This window comes from Callorhinus ursinus, unplaced genomic scaffold (assembly GCF_003265705.2).
Source record: "Callorhinus ursinus isolate GAN/ISIS: 27379988/994484 unplaced genomic scaffold, GSC_fseal_2.0 scaffold5, whole genome shotgun sequence".
In the NCBI taxonomy this organism is placed as follows: domain Eukaryota; kingdom Metazoa; phylum Chordata; class Mammalia; order Carnivora; family Otariidae; genus Callorhinus; species Callorhinus ursinus.
The window spans coordinates 49,315,939-49,336,944 of NW_027397067.1; the positions used below are offsets into that span (position 1 = coordinate 49,315,939).

General features: G+C 36.1%; 1 protein-coding gene across 28 annotated transcripts in view; it reads left to right on the forward strand.

Annotated features, from left to right (window-relative positions):
• The window catches only part of RIMS2 (regulating synaptic membrane exocytosis 2), a 587,791-nt gene that overhangs the window by 108,002 nt on the left and 458,783 nt on the right, over positions 1–21,006 (forward strand). For all 28 annotated transcript variants that reach the window (XM_073893075.1, XM_073893081.1, XM_073893077.1 and 25 more), the window contains one exon: positions 9,306–9,516. In XM_073893075.1, the coding sequence (XP_073749176.1) occupies positions 9,306–9,516 (211 nt within the window). The remainder of the gene's footprint in view (positions 1–9,305; positions 9,517–21,006) is intronic.

Below are 21,006 nucleotides of genomic sequence, written 5' to 3' on the forward strand. Positions count from 1 at the left end.
CATACCCTCCCCAATGTCTATCACCCACCACCCCATCCCTCCCGCCCCCCACCACACCAGCAACCCTCAGTTTGTTTCCTGAGATTAAGAATTCCTCATATCAGTGAGATCATATGATACATGTCTTTCTCTGATTGACTTATTTCGCTCAGCATAATACTCTCCAGTTCCATCCACATCATTGCAAATGGCAAGATTTCATTCCTTTTGATGGCTTCATAATATTCCATTGTATATATATACACCACATCTTCTTTATCCATTCATCTGTCGATGGACATCTTGGCTCTTTCCACAGTTTGGCTATTGTGGACACTGCTGCTGTAAACATCGGGGTGCACATACCCCTTCGGATCCCTACATTTGTATCTCTGGGGTAAACACCCCGTAGTGCAATTGCTGGGTCGTATGGTAGCTCTATTTTCAACTTTTTGAGGAACCTCCATACTGTTTTCCAGAGTGGCTGCACCAGCTTGCGTTCCCACCAACAGTGTAGGAGGGTTCCCCTTTCTCTGCATCCTTACCAACATCTGTCATTTCCTGACTTGTAAATTTTTGCCATTCTGACTGGTGTGAGGTGGTATCTCATTGAGGTTTTGATTTGGATTTCCCCGATGCTGAGCGATGTTGAGCACTTTTTCATGTGTCTGTTGGCCATTTGGATGTCTTCTTTGGAAAAATGTCTGTTCATGTCTTCTGCCCATTTCTTGGTTGGATTATTTGTTCTTTGGGTGTTGAGTTTGACCAGTTCTTTATAGATTTTGGATACTAGCCCTTTATCTGATATGTCATTTGCAAATATCTTCTCCCATTCTGTCAGTTGTCTTTTGGTTTTGTTGACTGTTTCCTTTGCTGTGCAAAAGCTTTTTATCATGATGAAGTCCCAATAATTCATTTTTGCCCTTGCTTCCCTTGCCTATGGCGATCTTACTAGGAAGAAGTTGCTGCGGCTGAGGTCGAAGAGGTTGCTGCTTGTGTTCCCCTTTAGGATTTTGATGGACTCCTGTCTCACATTTAGGTCTTTCAACCATTTGGAGTCTATTTTGTGTGTGGTGTAAGGAAATGGTCCAGTTTCATTCTTCTGCATGTGGCTGTCCAATTTTCCCAACACCGTTTGTCGAAGAGACTGTCTTTTTTCCATTGGACAGTCTATCCTGCTTTGTCGAAGATGAGTTGACCATAGAGTTGAGGGGCCATTTCTGGGCTCTCTATTCTGTTCCATTGATCTATGTGTCTGTTTTTGTGCCAGTACCACACTGTCTTGATGACAGCTTTGTAATAGAGCTTGAAGTTTGGAATTGTGATGCCGCCAGCTTTGCTTTTCTTTTTCAACATCCCTGTGATCCATTGGTCTGTTTTTGTGCCAGTACCATACTGTCTTGATTATTACAGTTTTGTAATAGAGCTGGAAGTCCGGAATTGTGATGCCACCAGCTTTGCTTCTTTTTCAACATTCCTCTGGCTATTTGGGGTCTCTTCTGGTTCCCTACAAATTTTAGGATTATTTGTTCCATTTCTTTGAAAAAAGTGGATGGTATTTTGATAGGGATTGCATTGAATGTGTAGATTGCTGTAGGTAGCATTGACATCTTCACAATATTTGTTCTTCCAATCCATGAGCATGGAACGTTTTTCCATTTCTTTGTGTCTTCCTCAATTTCTTTCATGAGTATTTTATAGTTTTCTGAGTACAGATCCTTTGCCTCTTTGGTTAGATTTATTCCTAGGTATCTTATGGTTTTGAGTGCAATTGTAAATGGGATCGACTCCTTAATTTCTCTTTCTTCTGTCTTGTTGTTGGTGTACAGGAATGCCACTGATTTCTGTGCATTGATTTTATATCCTGCCACTTTACTGAATTCCTGTATGAGTTCTAGCAATTTTGGGGTGGAGTCTTTTGGGTTTTCCACATAAAGTATCATATCATCTGCTAACAGTGAGAGTTTGACTTCTTCTTTGCTGATTCGGATGGCTTTTATTTCTTTTTGTTGTCTGATTGCTGTGGCTAGGAGTTCTAGTACTATGTTGAATAGCAGTGGTGAGAGTGGACATCCCTGCCGTGTTTCTGACCTTAGGGGGAAAGCTCTCAGTTTTGCCCCATTGAGAATGATATTCACTGTGGGTTTTTCATAGGTGGCTTTTATGATATTGAAGTATGTACCCTCTATCCCTATACTCTGAAGAGTTTTGATCAAGAAAGGATGCTGTATTTTGTCAAATGCTTTTATTGCATCTATTGAGAGGATCATATGCTTCTTGTTCTTTTATTAATGTATTGTATCACATTGATTGATTTGCAGATGTTGAACCAAACTTGCAGCCCAGGAATAAATCCCACTTTGGTCGTGGTGAAAAATCCTTTTAATGTACTGTTGGATCCTATTGACTAGTAATTTGGTGAGAATTTTTGTTCCATGTTCATCAGGGATATTCGTCTGTAATTCTCCTTTTTTATGGGGTCTTTGTCTGGTTTTGGGATCAAGGTAATGGTGCGGCCTCAAAACAAACTTGGAAGTTTTCCTTCCATTTCTATTTTTTGGAACAGTTTCAGGAGAATAGGTATTAATTCTTCTTTAAATATCTGATAGAATTCTCCTGGGAAGCCATCTGGCCCTGGGCTTTTGTTTGTTGGGAGATTTTTGATGACTGCTTCAATTTCCTTGGTGGTTATAGGTCTGTTCAGGTTTTCTATTTCTTCCTGGTTCAATTTTGGTAGTTGATACATCTCTAGGAATGCACCCATTTCTTCCAGGTTATCTAATTTGCTGGCATAGAGTTGCTTATAATACATTCTTATAATTGTTTGTATTTCTTAGTGTTGGTTGTGATCTCTCCTCTTTCATTCATGATTTTATTTATTTGGGTCATGTCTCTTTTCTTTTTGTTGAGTCTGGCCAGGGGTTTATCAATCTTATTAATTCTTTCAAAGAACCAGCTCCTACTTTTGTTGATCTGGTCTGTTCTACTGTTCTTTTGGTTTCTATTTCATTGATTTCTGCTCTGATCTTTATTATTCTCTTCTCCGGCTCAGTTTAGGCTTTATTTGCTGTTCTTTCTCCAGCTCCTTTAGGTGTGGGGTTAGGTTGTGTATTTGAGACCTTTCCTGTTTCTTGAGAAAGGCTTGTATTGCTATATACTTTCCTCTGAGGACCGCCTTTGCTGCATCCCAAAGGTTTTGAACAGTTGTGTTTTCATTTTCATTTGTTTCCATGAATTTTTAAAATTCTTCTTTAATTTCCTGGTTGACCCATTCATTCTTTAGTAGGATGCTCTTTAGCCTCCATGTATTTGAGTTCTTTCCGACTTTCCTTTGTGATTGAGTTCTAGTTTCAAAGCATTGTGGTACAAAAATATACAGGGAATGATCCCAATCTTTTGGTACTGGTTGAGACCTGATTTGTGACCTAGGATATGATCTATTCTGGAGAATGTTCCATGGGCACTAGAGAAGAATGTATATTCTGTTACATTGGTATGGAATGTTCTGAATATATCTGTGAAGTCCATTTGGTCCAGTGTGTCATTTAAAGTCTTTATTTCCTTGTTGATCTTTTGCTTAGATGATCTGTCCATTTCAGTGAGGAGGGTGTTAAAGTCCCCCACTATTATTGTATTGTTGTCAATGTGTTTCTTTGCTTTTGTTATTAACTGCCTTATATAATTGGCTGCTTCCATGTTAGGGGCATAGATATTTACAGTTGTTAGATCTTCTTGTTGGATAGACCCTTTAAGTAGGATATAGTGTCCTTCCTCATCTCTTATTACAGTCTTTGTTTTAAAATCTAATTTGTTTGATAGAAGGATTGCTACCATAGCTTTCTTTTGGTGTCCATTAGCATGGTAAATGGTTTTCCACCCCCTCACTTTCAATCTGGAGGTGTCTTTGGATCTAAAATGAGTCTCTTGCAGACAGCATATCGATGGGTCTTTTTTTTTTATCCGATCTGACAGACTGTGTCTTTTGATTGGGGCATTTAGCCCATTTACATTCAGGGTAACTATTGAAATATATGAATTTAGTGCCATTGTATTGCCTGTAGGGTTACTGTTACTGTATATTGTCTGTGTTCCTTTCTGGTCTATGTTGCTTTTAGGCTCTCTCTTTGCTTAGAGGACCCCTTTCAATATTTCTTGTAGGGCTGGTTTCGTATTTGCAAATTCCTTTAGTTTTTGTTTGTCCTGGAAGCTTTTTATCTCTCCTTCAATTTTCAGTGACAGTCTAGCTGGATATAGTATTCTTGGCTGCGTGTTTTTCTCGTTTAGTGCTCTGAAAATAAGCCAGTCCTTTCTGGCCTGCCAGGTCTCTATGGATAGGTCTGTTGCCAGTGTAATGTTTCTACCATTGTAGGTTACATATCTCTTCTCCCGAGCTGCTTTCAGGATTTTCTCTTTATCTCTGAGACTTGTAAGTTTTACTACTAGATGTCAGGGTGTTGACCTATTTTTATTGATTTTGAGAGGGGTTCTCTGTGCCTCCTGGATTTTGATGCCTGTTTCCTTCCCCAAATTAGGGAAGTTCTCTGCTATAATTTGCTCCAATATACCTTCTGCCCCTCTCTCTTTCTTCTTTTTCTGGAATCCCAATTATTCTAATGTTGTTTCATCTTATGGTATCGCTTATCTCTCGAATTCTGCCCTCGTGATCCAGTAGTTGTTTATCTCTCTTTTTCTCAGCTTCTTTATTTTCCATCATTTGGTCTTCTATATCACTAATTCTCTTTTCTTCCTCATTTATCCTAGCAGTTAGTGCCCCCCTTTTTGATTGCGCCTCATTAATAGCCTTTTTGATTTCGACTTGGTTAGATTTTCGTTCTTTTATTTCTCCAGAAAGTGTTTCTCTAATATCGTCCATGCTTTTTTCAAGCCCAGCTAGTATCTTTATAATCGTCATTCTGAACTCCAGTTCTGACATCTTACTAATGTCCATATTGATTAGGTTCTTGGCAGTCGGTACTGCCTCTTGTTCTTTTTTTTGAGGTGACTTTTTCCATCTTGTCATTTTGTCCAGAGGAGAATAGATGAATGAGAGAACAAAATGCTAAAAGGGTAACAACGACCCCAGAAAAATATACACTAAACAAATCAGAAGAGATCTGAAACCAGGGGAAAAGAAAGGGAAAGAAAGAAAAAAGAGAAAAAAAGGAAAAGATCAGAAAAAAAGAATATGATCAAATATGATCAGGCTGGTGAATAGATCAGTGCCACACACTAGATTTTGGGCGTATTTTGGTCTGTTAGAAAAAACTGCCTCCCAAAATTTTAAGGAAAGAAAAGCTTATGTATATACAAAAATAAAGGTAAATATGATGAAGGGATGGAATATGACTGTAAAGATGAAAATTATAAAAGATTTTATGAAAGGAATTAATAAGATGTTGTTTGAAAAAAGAAAGAAGAGAAATTTAAAGAAAAAAAAGGGAGAGAATGTGCTCAGGCAGGATACTAGAATAAAGCCATACACTAGAGATGTAGGATATATTTTGGTCTGGTAGAAGAAACTGTATCCCAAAATTTTAAAGAGAGAACAACTTATATATATATCAAAACATAAGGTTAACTACTCTGAAGGGATAGAATATGACTCTAAAAATGAAAAATAAAAAAGATTTTTAAAAAAGGGATTGATAAGATGGTTGAAAAAGGGAAAAAGAAAAATTAAAAAAAAGAACAAAAAGAAAATTAATAAAATTACCTTTGAAAGACTAAAGAATCAGGAGGAAAAAAGCCATGAATTCTATGTGCTGTATTCCCCTAGCACTGGCGTTCTGTGTTCTCATTGATCGGTAAACTTGGCCTTGGCTGGCTGTTCCTGCTGATCTTCTGAGGGAGGGGCCTCTTGCCGTGGTTCTCAAGTGTCTTTGCCGAAGGCGTAATTGCCCTGCCCTTGCCGGTTGGGGCTAAGTAATCCGCTCGGGTTTGCTCTCGGGAGCTTTTGTTCCCTGCAAGCTTTCAGTACAGCTTTGATGGACGAGAGCGAAAATGGTGGCCTCCCAATCTCCGCCCTGGAGGAGCCACGAACTTGGGGCCTCGCTCCTCAGTGAGCCCCCAGAGAAAAGCAGTCAATTACTCCCGTCTCTGTGGTCTCCAGCCGCACTCCGTGCTCACTGGGCCTGTGACCAAGCGTTTCTATCTCTGGCACCCGACTTGGTGTGGAGTCTCCAAACCCAGCAGATGCCTGCAGTGCGCTCCCGCGCCACTCCTCCCCAGGGAAGAAGAGGAGTCTCCCCGGATCTGCCGCTTGTTGGGTCCCTGCTGGAACAGCAATGGCCTGACTGTGCTGCAGATCATGGTTGATGGCAACCCTGAGCTGAGAGCCTGCTCCTCGGCTCCATCTCTGCAGCCAGCTTCCCTGCTCCAATACCGGGAGCTCTGCTGCACCGTGGCACCCCTGGTCTTTCTGTGACCCTGAGGGTCCTGAGACCACACTGTCCCACGAGGGCTCCACCCCTGCTTAGCCACTGGAGCGACGTCCCTCAACGGAGCTGACTTCTAAAATTTCCGATTTTGGGCTCTGCTGCTCTATCATTTGCCGGAAGCGGCCGATGGAGGCCACCTCCCCCGCCGTCATCTTCCCAAAAATCACCTCAGATTCACTTCTCCGCATGTCCTACCTTCCAGAAAGTGGTCGCTTTTCTGTTCAGAGACTTGCTGCTATTCTTTTCTTTGATCTGCTATTGAGTCCGTAGGTGTTCAGAATGGTTTGATTCCTATCCAGCTGAATTCCTGGGACAAGACGAAATTTAGGTCTCCTACTCCTCCGCCATCTTGCTCCTCACCCCGCCTTTATTTTTCGAAGCATAATTTCACTGCATATGGGATCTTGGGTTGACAGATTTTTTTTCTGTCAGTACTATATATAGCTATTACTCCAAAGTCTTCTAGCTTCCATGGTTTCTGAAAGATGATCTTTTGTAACTTTTATCATTGGTTCTCTACATATAATGTGTCATTTTCTCTGGCTGCTTTCATAGTTTTGGATGCTGTGTTTGTTTTTTTTTCTTTCCTTCTCCAATTCTTTTTTGTTTGTTTGGATATTTTTTATTGACTTATTTCAAGTTTACTAATCTTTTCCTTAGTTCTTTCAAGCATATCCATTAGCGCATCCAAGAAATTCTTCATCTCTGTTGCCATGTTTTCTATTTCCAGCATTTTCAGATGACTCTTACACTTTCCATCTTTCTGTTTTGGTACCCCATCTGTTCATGCCTGTTGTCCCCCTTTTTCTCTAAATATTTTACCTTAATAATTATAATCATTTTCAAGTCAGTCTGATAATTCTGATAATTCTATTATCCTTGTCATCTCTGAATCTAATTATTTTAATTATTTTCTCTCTCGACAATGGGTTCTTTATTCCTTGTTATTTTCCCCTGAGTATCGTGGCTTTGAATTGTATTTATGCCTTAAAGTGGGCATGCCTTTTCTGTCAGACTGTTAGTGTTGGAAATTAAATTATCATCAGGTCAGAAGTTCAGATAGGTTTGGATATTGTTTTGGCCATCATTATCTTTAGTGCATCACAGTCTTCAAATTCCTCCAAATTCCTCCAGTGGGCTACTGCTGCATTGTATTTAGGATGGATGCAGGAGTATCAGAAGTTTTTTCCAGTGTTTTGCTACCCCTTTAGCCATTTCCATTTACTTACTCCACAGGGGGCATCTCTCCATATGCTCTTGCCCTTTCCCCTACAGTAGACTATTGATGCTTATTTCTTGATTCTACGTTTGTGGCAGGGGCAAGGGTGTTTTGTTGTTTTCCTGCCCTTCATCTTTGACAGGAGCTGTCCATCTGGGCCTTATGGATGAGGTTTGCTCAGAGTTCTTAGGCCCTTCTTCCTATAGAAGTAAATTTGCCTTGTATCTCTGATAGGTTTCCATCCCTTCCCTAGTTATGAAAGGCCTTTGATTTGAGCAAAGGATGTTGGCTGAAGATGGTTTCCTGTCCCTCTTTCATGGGTAGAGGTTTTTTTTCCTTTAACCTTTTCCTTAGCTGCAGTGGATCTTTGCCTTTGCCCTGGGGATGACAGAGTTTCCTTCTTCTCCCTATGGTTTATAGCTTTGACATTTTTAGGAGACATAGTCTGGGGAATGTGCCTGTACCTCAGCAAACCTCTAGTTAACTCTTTTACACCTACACATGTGTACCCCGAAGAGTTGTTTGTTCTTATGCCCTGCTCCCTATCTTCCTCATAAGTAACCAGTAGAGGCCTGCAGAAAAGTGCTTGTGAGTGAATGTGAACTTTCCTTGTGCCTGGGCCTCTAGGTATTCCAGACTGTCAACGTTAGCCCACACTTGGCCTTTTACAATTTGTTAAAATTTTAACTGATTTCTCTTACCTGCTTGAATGGTGGCCCCTCTTTCTCCTTCTCTTCTGCCCTACCAACAGTGAAACAGTGTATTTCATTTCTCTTTGGAGGGGCTTGCTGTTCTTTGGAGTTCAGATTATTATTTGTTTGCTTTATATCCTCAACTCTCTGATGGGCTCAAGAAAAGTTATGATTTTGTAGATTAGTTAGCCTTTTATCATTTTTAGTTTGGGAGTGACATTATTTACAGTTTTGTAAGTCCTAAGCAGAGTTAATTATAGTTTTAAAACATTTTTAAATTTCCTTTATGAAGATAATGGGAGTGAAAAATTTTATCAGTATTTATTTTTAAAGAGTAAATAATACCTTTTTCTAGGCAACTTTTTTCTCATTTTTTTGGTTTGTTTTTAAGATAAAAATTGGCCTTACTTTTATTTGTACAGCCTTATTTGCTAGGCTCCTAATATTTCACAGTGTTTTTAAAGCCAACTAATATCCAGACTGTTGAACAGATTTAAACAATTAGTGAGAGCACTCATCCAGTGTTTTCCCCTCTGTTTGGATTCTTAAGATCATTCCAATTGAGAGTTGTCTCAATGATTTGAAATTCATAGATTTTGGCTGTACTGTGTAAGTCAAATCAGCTCAGTCTATTTCTGAAGCTAAACCTTTGAAAAATAATATTTTAAATATTTTAGGGCATATTATTGAAATATATTACAAATGGTAGATAGAAATTTTACAATTATAACTCAAAGAGATATCTCTATTAACATGTATTGGCCCTTAAATTATCATGTATATCAGAGGGCAGAACTAGTTGCAACACTCTTGTGACGTGCCATGTAGGATATTATTCTATAATCAGAAAATTAAATTTTTATTCTTTATTCTCATTTTATGGATTTTTTGGATATAAAATTGTATATAGATTGTTGTAATTATTATTTTTTTGAGACCATCAGGAAACCAAATTTTTCTTATCTGTTTTCTCTGCAGAAAACTTCATCAGCAGTTTGAAATGTACAAGGAGCAGGTGAAGAAGATGGGAGAAGAATCACAACAGCAGCAAGAACAGAAGGGTGATGCCCCAACCTGTGGTATTTGCCACAAAACAAAATTTGCTGATGGATGTGGCCATAACTGTTCATATTGCCAAACAAAGTTCTGTGCTCGTTGTGGAGGACGAGTGTCATTACGTTCAAACAAGGTACAGAATGAAAACTACACATAATTCAATTATAGTTAAGCTTATAATACAGTCAAGCTAATTGTGAATAAAATAAAGCAGACAATTGAAATTAATATTCAGGTTAACCAATGAACAAAAACCCTCTAGTATCCTCATTTTAGATAAAAGAAATTTTTAATTTTTCCTTTCAGTTAAAGAGATTTGTCTCATTGTTTATGTCCTTTAGCTGATGATTTTGTTTAGAATCATAGGATCTTAAACTTTCAAAGATGATGAAGATAATTTAGAGATCAATTGGTCCAACTCCTTTATTTCACAGATGCAGAAAACTCAGATTCAGGGAGAATTAAGGTCATTCTTAAAGTCACACAACTGATTAATGTTAGAGCAGTGACACTGCTTTTTCCATTACTATACATAATTTTATAACTTTGTAGACCTACTTGTCCTTTGATCTCTGTTTTCTTTCCTTTCAAAGAGGCTCTTCCCAGCTTATAGAATCTGTGTTTTATAATTTTATAGCTTTTAAAGCTACATTACCCTTTATTTTTGTTTTAACATTAATTAAATAAACATTAGACTATGGAATTTAAAGAAATGTTAAGGAGATGTTTTATACTAGAGTTTTGTAGTTTATCCATCCACTTTAGGGAATATGTTAAGGCTGCCCAAGGAATGCTTTGCTGAAATAAGCAAAAATAGTTACTATGTTTTTCTCGGTAAGTTCTTTAGAATTTGCATTTATCTCCTCCCTAGTATTTCATCACTTAATTCTTTACTTAGGCAGCTTTAAAATAGGAAGCTGATGTTTGTACATACATTACTTAGACATAATTATGGGGATTTGTTCTCCTGTGTGATTTCATGTCTCCATTTTCTCACCGTTTCCTGTTTCTCCTTGTTTTGTTTTGCCCAGAATAAATAATTTCCCATTTTTTACCCCTAGTCTTTCCCCCAGTTTACCTGATTATTTTTCTTTTCCTCGACTAGTTCTATTGGCTAGAAACTCCTGCACAGTTCTGAATAGAAATGGTGAGAGCACATATCCCTGTTTTTTTCTTGATCTTAGGGAGGAAGCATTCAGTCCTTCTCTATTAGATATTATATTAGCTGTCGGCTTTTCATAGATGCTATCTATTCCTAATTTGCTGAGAGATTTTTTTGGCTTATTTGTTTGTTTTTACATCAGGAATATGTGATGGAAATTGTCAAATGCTTTCCCTCCATCTATTGAAATTAATCATGTTTTTTCTTTGCTTGTTAATGTAGTAATGAACTACATTGGTTGATTTTGAAATGCTAAACCAACTATATTCCCCCAGACAAATCCCATTTGCTTAAGATGGATTAACCCTTTTATGTAATAATGAGTTTGATTTATTAAAGTTTTGTTTATAACTTTTGCTTCATGAGTGTTAGTGTCTGTAGTTTTCTTTTCTTGAAATGTGTTTCTTTGATTTTGGTATCACAGTAATGCTGGCCTGATAAAATAAGTTGGGAAGTATTTTCCTCTCTTCAGTGTTTTAGAAAAGTTTCTGTAGGATTGGTATTATTTATCCTTTAATGTTTTGTAGATTTTACCAGGGAAGCCATCTGGGCATGCTGTTTAATTTTTGGGAAGGTTTTAAAGTACAGTTTCAATTTCTTTTAATAGGTATAGAATTGTTCAAGTCATTTATTTTTTCTTAAATGAGCTTTGGTGTTTTTTAAGGAATTTCTCCAGATCCTCATAATTTGTCAAATTTATTGGCATAAACCTGTTCATAGTATTCCATTATTATCCTTTAATATCTGTAGATTCTGTAGTGATGCTACCTTTTTCATTTCTGATATTGGTAATTTGCATCTTCTCTCTTTTTTCCTGCTTAATTTGGCTAGAAATATATCAGTTTTAATGATCTTCTCAAATAATGATTTTTTTGTTTCATTGGTTTTCTCAGTTGTTGATTTCATCTTTGATCTTTATTATTTCTTTAATTCTGCTGATTTGGGGTTGAATTTTCTCTTTTTCTGGTTCCTTAAGGTAGGAGCTGAGGTCTCTGCTTTGAGATGTCTCTTCTTTTCTAATATAGGCATTACATGCTGTCAGTTTCCCCTAAGTACTTCTTTGGTGACACCCCCCAAATTCTGATATGTTGTCTTTAATTTTCATTCAGTTTAAAATACTTTCAGGTTTTCCTTTTCTTCTTTGATGCATGAATAATTTAGAAGTATGTTATTTGTTTTCCACATATTTAGGGAGTTTCCAGAGATCTTTATGGTAGTGATTTTTAATTTAATTCTGTTGTGGTCCCAGACATACTTTGAATACCTTGAATCCTTTAAAATGTATTCATACTTATTTTATGATTAGTACATGGTTTATTTTGTTAAATGTCTGTGTGTACTTGAAAAGGATATATATTCTTTAATTTTTTTTTTAAGATTTTATTTATTCATTTGAAGGAGAGAGATAGAGACAAAGAGAGCACAAGCAGGGGGTAGAGGCAGAGGGAGAGAGAGAAGCAGACTCCCCACTGAGCTGGGAGCCTGACTTGGGGCTCGATCCCAGGACCTGGAGATCATGACCTGAGCCAAAGGCAGATGCTTAACGATCTGAGCCACCCAGGTGCCCCTTCTTTACTTTTTGATGGAGTGTTTTTAAATGTCCTTTAAGTCAAGTTGGTTTATAGAGTTCAAGTCCAGTATATCCTTTTTGATCTTTTGCTTATTTATTTTACCAATTATTTAAGAGAAGGATATTGAAATATACAACTATATTTAGTCTGTTTCCTTTTGCAGTTCTATGTATTTTTGTTTTTGTTTTATGTATTTTATTAAGTTCTATTTCTAAATGCATGAACATTTAGAATTATTCTGTTCCTATTAATTAATTGATCCCTTTATAATCATAAAATGGCTTCCTTTATTCCTGGTAATATTCTTTGCTCTGAAATCCACTTTGTCTAATCTTAATAAAGCCACTCTAACTTTCTTTAATAGATAGTATTAACATGGTTTACATTTTTCTCTTTTACTTTAGACTAATTTGTGTCTTCATATTTAAAGTATTTTTCTTATAGGCAGCATATAATTCGGCCTTGTTTTTTTATTCAACCTGATAATCTCTACCTTTAATTGGGGTCTTAGATAATTTACATTTAATATAATATTTGATATGGTTTTTTTGGTTATATCATTTTCCTTTTTTTCTACTTGTACCATCTGATTTTTTTTTTTTTTAGGTCTCCTTTTAATTAGTCAAGCACTTTTTATGATACAGGTTATCTCCTTTGTTACCTCATTAGCTTTGTGACTCTGTTTTATAGCTTTGTTGGTTCTTTGTTTTTTCATTTTATTAATTGCTTTAGGATCTGTAGTATACATCTTTAAATTATCATCATCAGACTTAACCGATATTATACTATTTTACGTATAGTACAATATAAGAACCTTCTAATAGTGTGTTTCCATTTCTACTCTTTTGGACTTTATGTTATGGTGTGATGTATTTTACTTTTACTTGTCTTATAACCTGACAATACACTGTTATTCTTTTTTGTTTAAAAAGTTTATCTTTTAAGGAGTTTTAAGTAATAAAAGAAATATTGTATACTTACTGTCATCATTATCATTTCTGGTACTATTCGTTTCTTTTCATAGTTCTGTATTTCTGTATGGTATCATATTTTATCCGCCTGAAATATTTCCTTCAATATTTACTGTAGTGTGAGGCTGCTGCTGATGAATATTTTAAACTTTTTCTGCTGAAAATTTTGCTTTTTTTTTTTTTAAGATTTTTTTTCTAGGTATAGAATTCTAGGTTGAGGGTTGTTTTCTTTCAGTATTTTAAAGATGTTGTTTCACTCTTTCCAATTAGAAGTGTGATACCATTCTCATCTTTGTTCTTCTCTATATAATAGGTTCTTTTTTTCTGAATGCTTTTTTTTTACAAGATTTATTTATTTATTATTGAGCATGGGGTGGGGGTGGAGAGGAGGGGCAGAGGGAGTCTTAAGCACATTTCACACTGAGTGTAGAGCCAACTGTGGGGCTCCATCTCACTATCCTGAGATCACGACCTGAGCCGAAACCAAGAGTTAAACACTTAACCAACTGCACCACCCAGGCTCCCCTGTCTAATTGCTTTTAAGATAATTCTTTTTATCACTGGTTATGTGAAACTTAATTATGATGTTTCTTTGTGTATTTTTATTCATGTTTCTTGTGTTTGGAGCCTTTTTGAGCTTTTTTGATTTGTGAGTTCATAGTTTTTATAGGGTTTTGGAAAATTTTGGCAGGTATTTCTTTTCTTTTTTAAGTTTTTTTATTGTTATGTTAATCACCATACATTACATCATTAGTTCTTGATGTAGTGTTCCATGATTCATTGTTTGTGCATAACACCCAGTGCTCCATGCAGAACGTGCCCTCCTTAATACCCATCACCAGGCTAACCCATCCCCCCAACCCCCTCCCCTCTGGAACCCTCAGTTTGTTTTTCAGAGTCCATCGTCTCTCATGGTTCGTCTCCCCCTCCGACTTACTCCCCTTCATTCTTCTCCTCTTGGCAGGTATTTCTTAAAAAAAGTTTTTTTAATTAACATATAATGTATCATTTGTTTCAGGAGTACAGGTCTGTGATTCATCAGTCTTACATAATACACAGCGCTCACCACAACACATACCAGATATTTTTATTGGGCTTTTCTTTTTCTCTTTTCCTTAAGGAACTCCCATTACCCATACATTAGGCTGCTTGAAGTTGTTTTACAGCTCACTTATGTTATTTTCATTAAACCAAATTTTATTTTTCTCTTTCCTTTTCATTTTAAATGTTTTATTGCTGTGCTTTTGAGTTTACTCTTTTTTTGTCAATGTCATATCTGCTGTTAATACCAGTGTATTTTTTCATCTCAGAATTTCAATTTTTGACTTTTTAAAATATCTTCTATGATCTACTTAAGTTTTTGTACATGTAGAATACATGCTCTTAATAACTGTTTTGATGTTCTCTTCTGCTAATTTCAACATCTTGTCAGTTTTTGGTTGGTTTTGATTGATTATTCTCATTATGATATGTGTTTTCCTGACTCTCTCCTGAGTACTTTAACCAATTTTGTGTTTGTTTATTAGACGTGAATTAAGAGTTTTTCCAGTTTTGCTGATGGAAACATCCACTGTTGTCTCTAACCCTTCAAATGACTTTTTTCACATGCATGCTCACTCATCATTACTAGCTGAATACTTGAAGGGACTCCCTGCAGATCTCTAGGGTTCTCCCTCTGCGGTTTTCTCTGGTAAGTTGGCCTATAAAATGCAGCTGTGTTGGCCTCCTCAGAGTGCTTGTTCTCAGTTTGTTCTCTTCACCTGAGGATGTTTGCCAAGCTGAACTCCAGCTCCTCTGTACTGCTCTGCTGCCTGGCAAGTCTCTCAAAGCAGTAAGCTGGGGGCAATTGTCGAGCTTATCTGTCCGTTTCCCATAGTTTAGCTGTCTCTGTACTTTTTTGCCTGATGTCCAGTGTCTTGAAAACCATTCCTTCATATGTTTTTCCCATATTATGTTTGTTTGCCAGGCAGGTGGAGAAATCTTATTCTTGCTACCCCACTTAGGCCACAAGTAGAAGTCTCTAATGACACCTGATTATAGTTTGCTTGATTATATATTTTCTGGTTTTTAATGTATGGTCACTTTATGCTGAGCCAAGTTTTAGTCAGTAAATTAAATACAGTGAAAAATTGGAATGCCCTTTGAAAGTCTGTTTGATTGTAGTCAGCTATAGAACTCTGTATGTTGTGGGTTAGCCTGGTGGATGGTTTATGGAAGAAAGAAGGAACCAGAAGTAGTACTTCCCACTTTTCTCATGTTTTTTCTTATATCTGAGGAAAGTATTAGGGGAATGAAACATAAGAAAAAATAATCTAGATTTTAGCTCAAGGAGCATAACTTCGGATTTCTTTTATTAGTTTTTCTACATTTTCATTCATAATCTACTTGAGGAAGCATTCCTTTGTACGATATGTATAAAGCTTGTCTATATTGTAAATGAAAAAATATTGAGTTCAATTTCTCTTTTTAAATTGGATCATCCTGTGTATGCTTGGTGACCTTGTGTAATAGAAGAAGGCTTTTGCTCTCAATAGATGCTGAATACAGTTTTTGATTTATCATAGCCCCAAAGGATTAAGCTTAGTGAAATTTGTTCAGATAATTTTTATGAAGTAGAATAATGAGAATACAAATATTTTATAGCTTAAAATTTAATTATAAAGCTATTTAAAAATTATTTTAGTAATCTCCTATGAGAACAAGATAAAAGAACCTTTTGTTTAATTTTGAGGCTCTTTCATGTGGTGCCATCCTTTACAATTAATTAACTCGAGATATATTTATGATTCAGCAAGAATAAATTGTAGTGTAGGACATACGGAAGTACCAATATAATAAGTTTTTATGAAATGTTGCTTTCATTTATTTCCTTTTAAGATTACACTCCCTTAGTAAATTAAAGCTATTTATTTAGTTCAGATTTAAAAATAATGACTTTATAAGGAAGAAATTATTTTGTAGTCATAGAATGGTGATTCTAATAGGACAGACGTGAAAGGTAATTTACAATGAGGATTATTTTAAGCTTCAAAGCATAGCAGCATTTTTTCTTTTCCTTTCTGGTGGGAAAAATAGATTACCATGTGCTTAAAAGATATCTAACTTTGAAAAAGTAAGTAATATACATTTTTCAGAATTGTATTAATTTACAAATGTAATAGATGTGATTTTTTTACTATAAATTATCAGATTTGAACCAGAATGAATTATAACTTTAGAATGGTTATAAAAGCAAATGATCCTTAAGCAAGTCCCTTAAAATATATTGACATACATTGTTCAATATATTATATGGTAAGACTGAAATAAAAAAACGTTTCTGCTGTATAACCATGTCATTAAGTATCATTTATATGAATGATTTTAATGATTAATTTTTAAATTGTTCACTGAGAGATAAAATAATGATTAGCGTACTTCTGCAATCCTTCAGGTAGTTCTTTCTTTCTTAGAAATTTCAAGTCACAGGGCGTCTGGCTCGCTCAGTTGGAAGAATATGCAACTCTTAATCTCGGGGTTGTGAATTCGAGCCCCAAACTGGGTGTAGAGATTACTTAAAATAAATAAATAAAATTTAAAAAAATTTCAGGTCACTGTGATTACGGGCAAGTCTTTAGCTATTGTGCTGGTGCGATATACAGTCAGTTCCCATATGCCCAAGGCAAGCATATCATATATGAATTTTCTTTTAAATTTCATAGAATTACTACATACCAGTATATCAAGAAACACTTGACATTCTCCAGGACGTGGTTGGCATAAACTGAGACAGTAAAAGAACCAAGTTTTGTTTCTGCCCTGGTGTTGTGTGACTTTTGTTTGACATGTCACTTCATGTCTTAGTGCTTCTGTTTCAAAATCTGTAAAATGAAAGCATCAGTTTGTGATTTCTAAGATCTCTTCTGTGTTTGACATTTTATAATTTAAAATTAATACTAGATAACTTGCTTGAAGTACCTAAAAAGTATGTTCATATAGCCAAATATATTTACTGCTTAAATAATTTTTAAAAAGGATTTGAGAAGCTCCATTAATTCTCTTACATTACAGTATCTAGTACATTGTGTGTTAAACTTTGGTTTTTATCCCATCCCACATTTATAGAACATAGGAGTGTTGAGGGCATCTCTATGTTAGTAAACTGTGTTTATAGGAGTTTGAGAGATAGGTAGCAGGCAAGGTCATTAGAATTATATAATTCATAGAACTACCCTTAAGCAAGTGGCTGCATCAGGTGGATCCTCAATTTCAAGCCTTTAGACTCAATAACCTAGAATGTATGAGAATGTTATTTGAAATGGTTGTTGAGTTTAAAAGGAAGAATTATTTACCCTCATTGATGTCAGCCTCCCTAATGGTAAGAGTAATACAGGGACTGTGAGAAACAGTCTAACTTCCAGAGTCTTAGGACGTTTTATACTTCCTCATGCATGTCAGCATCATGGGAGGAGGCAAAATAATATTGCAAATTGAGCATAAAGAAAAACATTTTCACCAAAGTTTACATGAACTCATTCCCTCTCCACATGGCATCTTTTATAGGTTTCACCTGGCTCAGCCCCCACCTCTATCACCTGTAGAGCATGATTCAGTGTGGCTAATATTACCTAGAAGAGTTAGTAAGCTTACAAAGACTATTGTAGTTACCAGTTTGGGATTGTTTCTCTTCAGGAATCTCTGGATGATTCCATAGGCATTTTATACTCTGAGGTATATGGCAGTGGGCTTGAAAGGTTCTCAGGTAGATCAATTTTAAGAAAAAATGAAAGAAGACACATGGAAATTTTTGCCCTTTAAGTTATTCACATTCATCTACTCTTCAGAAAGCTTTTCTTCCATAGCAGGGGGTACACTACCTCACTTTCAAGCCCACTGCCATATACCTCAGAGTATAAAATGCCTATGGAATACCCCCTACTATGGAAGAAAAGCTTTCTGAAGAGTAGATGAATGTGAATAACTTAAAGGGCAAAAATTTCCATGTGTCTTCTTTCATTTTTTCTTAAAATTGATCTACCTGAGAACATTTCTGTTTTGTGGAATTTTCTTTCTAACTCACTTTTACAATAGCCTTTATTCAACCAAAAGCCTGCTCCTTAACCCTACCTAATGTGAATCTAGTCTTTATATAATGTATTGCTTCAGGATATAAAAATTTCTGGGGCATGAAACAAAGGGACAATTCTAGAATGTATTGTCCTGAGGGAGAGTTCCTTGAGGGCAGAGCAGTTAGAGGTTTTCTAAGAAATATAGAAAGGGGCAGCACCTTACTTCATTCAGGCAGCAGACTTCTGGTGAGACTCTGGTGCCTCATGTCTCTTTTTCAGAGTTAGAACTTTGATGTGTGATGATTACTGTTACCCCTAATGCCACATTTATTTGAATTTAAAAATGAATTTGGACTCTTTGAGAGAAAGACACATTTGTCTGACGGTTTCTCAATGTGGCCTGGTTTTCCGAACAGGTTATATAGTAGACATTTTCCATATATTGAATGAGGTAAATCTGCAACTCCAAGATTTGATAAAAATATAATTAAAACATACCTACAATATACAACATATCTGAAAATGCAGCCTTTCCAACTATTGAAGCTTAAAATTTAAATGTTATCCTAAAATGTGTGAAGGGTAGATGGTTTTAGAAATTTATTTTAGAGAAAAGAAAAATATATTTAGACTACTGTTATATAGCAGGTGCATAGGTATGCTTGGTTAATGGCATATTGTTAACCAATGGCTTGGTTAATGTGCATTTGAAAACTTGTTATTTACTTGCTGTCTACTTGCTTCTAACCACTTGGTGGGAAGAATCCTGCTCAGTACCTAATATCCTCATCAATAAATGAAGTAAGCTCCTTATCAGTAGATAAGATGAACACCAGGTTAAATAGATTTTACTTAGCTTGTAGGGGGAAGATTAATGATAGCATCTGCAATGAATTCTAATCATAAAAGTAGACTATATGGTAGTTTAATAGATAAAGAAATTCAGGATATCACCAAAACGGCAGCATAAACAGACACTAGGTAGGGGAGCACAAAGGAAATGTAATGCAGAACCTGTGTGAGAGGAGGGTTAGAAATAGTAATGAATTCCTCTACCCTTTTTAAATGGAATACAGAATAAATCTCACCCAATTCTTTTCAAACAATTGCAAGAAAATATTTAGCTTCAAACATAAGCATAAAAATAAATGAGCTCTTACCTGAAACAATTTTTTTTTAAGTTAAAAATAATCCTGATCCATAAAAAGAAAGGGCATAAAGGGGCACAAAGGAACTTTTGGAGGTGACAGATATGTCTGTTAACTCCACTGTGGTGATGGTTTCATGGATGTATTCATGTTTAAACTCATCAAGTTGTATACACAAATATATGCATTTTTTTGTATATCTAAATAAATCAATGCATGACCCAATTGGAAAAAAAAAAGTATGTAAGATTCTTCCTTTGAAATCTTGTCTTAATTCCCTTTCAATAAGTATATTAGAATACCACTGAATCTCACTTAGGTCAGAAACAGGCTATGTATTTTCTATCACTGAAACAACCCCCAGATCTATTCCTTCTATAATTTTCAACATTGTGAATGGCACCACTATCTACTCTGTCACCTAAACCAGAAAACCAGGAATACTTTCAGGTTTCTATCCATCACCCCTCTTTACTCACAATGTTTGGATATGATCACTTCCTCACTATCTATATGAACTACTAACTGCGGTTTTATTTAGGCTTTCATCTTCCATCACCTGGACTAATGTTAGTCTCCTAACTGGTCTCTCTGCTTTTGGCTTGATTCCTCATACACATACTTCACATGTTGTTACTGTGATATTTGTAAAATGTAAATCTGATTATTTTACCTTCTGCTTAAAACCTATTTAACGACGACTCATTTTTTGATGAGTCATGAAGTCATCACGACTCATGAAGTTTCTAATGGCGTAAAGAGCCCTATGATTCGTACCCTGCCTAACTCAAGGCACATGCTTCACTCCATTCTGTATGCCCCAGCCAAACTACACTATTTGCATTTTTCTTAAATTATTACTGCCATTTATCTCTTATGCTTTTGCTTACCCTGCCACTTTAATCTGAATTATAGCTCTGCTTTCCCCTAGACCCTGCTCCTACCCATAACCCCTACCCACTTGATGAACATTTACTCATTTTTCTGGTTTTAAATATCATCTCCCTATGGTGTTTTCTTTGGGTAACTCGTGTGAATTAATCACTCACTCTTTTGTGCCTCAATGGATTCTGAACCCTTCTAATCTAGTACTCTTAATATTTTATTAAGTGACTTTATTTCTCTAAGTCCTCTTGTTTACTGTAGGTTTCCATGTGTTTGACACATAGTAGATCAGTATAAATACTTGTTGAGTGAATGAAGGGAAGAAAGTAATCTCGTGTACTTACCATGGGCATGTTATTCTGGGATAGGCATTGTCTTTTTTTTTTTTTTAAGATTCTATTTATTTGAGAGAGAGAGAGAGAGAGAACATGAGAGGGGGGAGGGTCAGAGGGAGAAGCAGACTCCCTGCCGAGCAGGGAGCCCGATGTGGGACTCAATCCTGGGACTGCAGGATCATGACCTGAGCCGAGGATAGTCGCTTACCCGACTGAGCCACCCAGGTGCTTTTGATCCAGCTCCTTGCTGCAGCTCAGCACTATGACAATGTTTTTTTGAAGATGGCAGTCCAAACTTGTGAACAAATGAATAAAAAAGACAAATTTTATAGGCAGGATGTAATTGTTGCAATTCTTGGAAGAAGGGATTAGACTTGACAGAGAAGATGGAGTAATATTGTAGTGGTGTGAAAGGTGGTTTAGGATTGATTATACAAGGTAGGCAAGAAGGGAGAGATGTGATGGTAGTTTAACTATGGAGAGTATATTGTATTGATATAGAG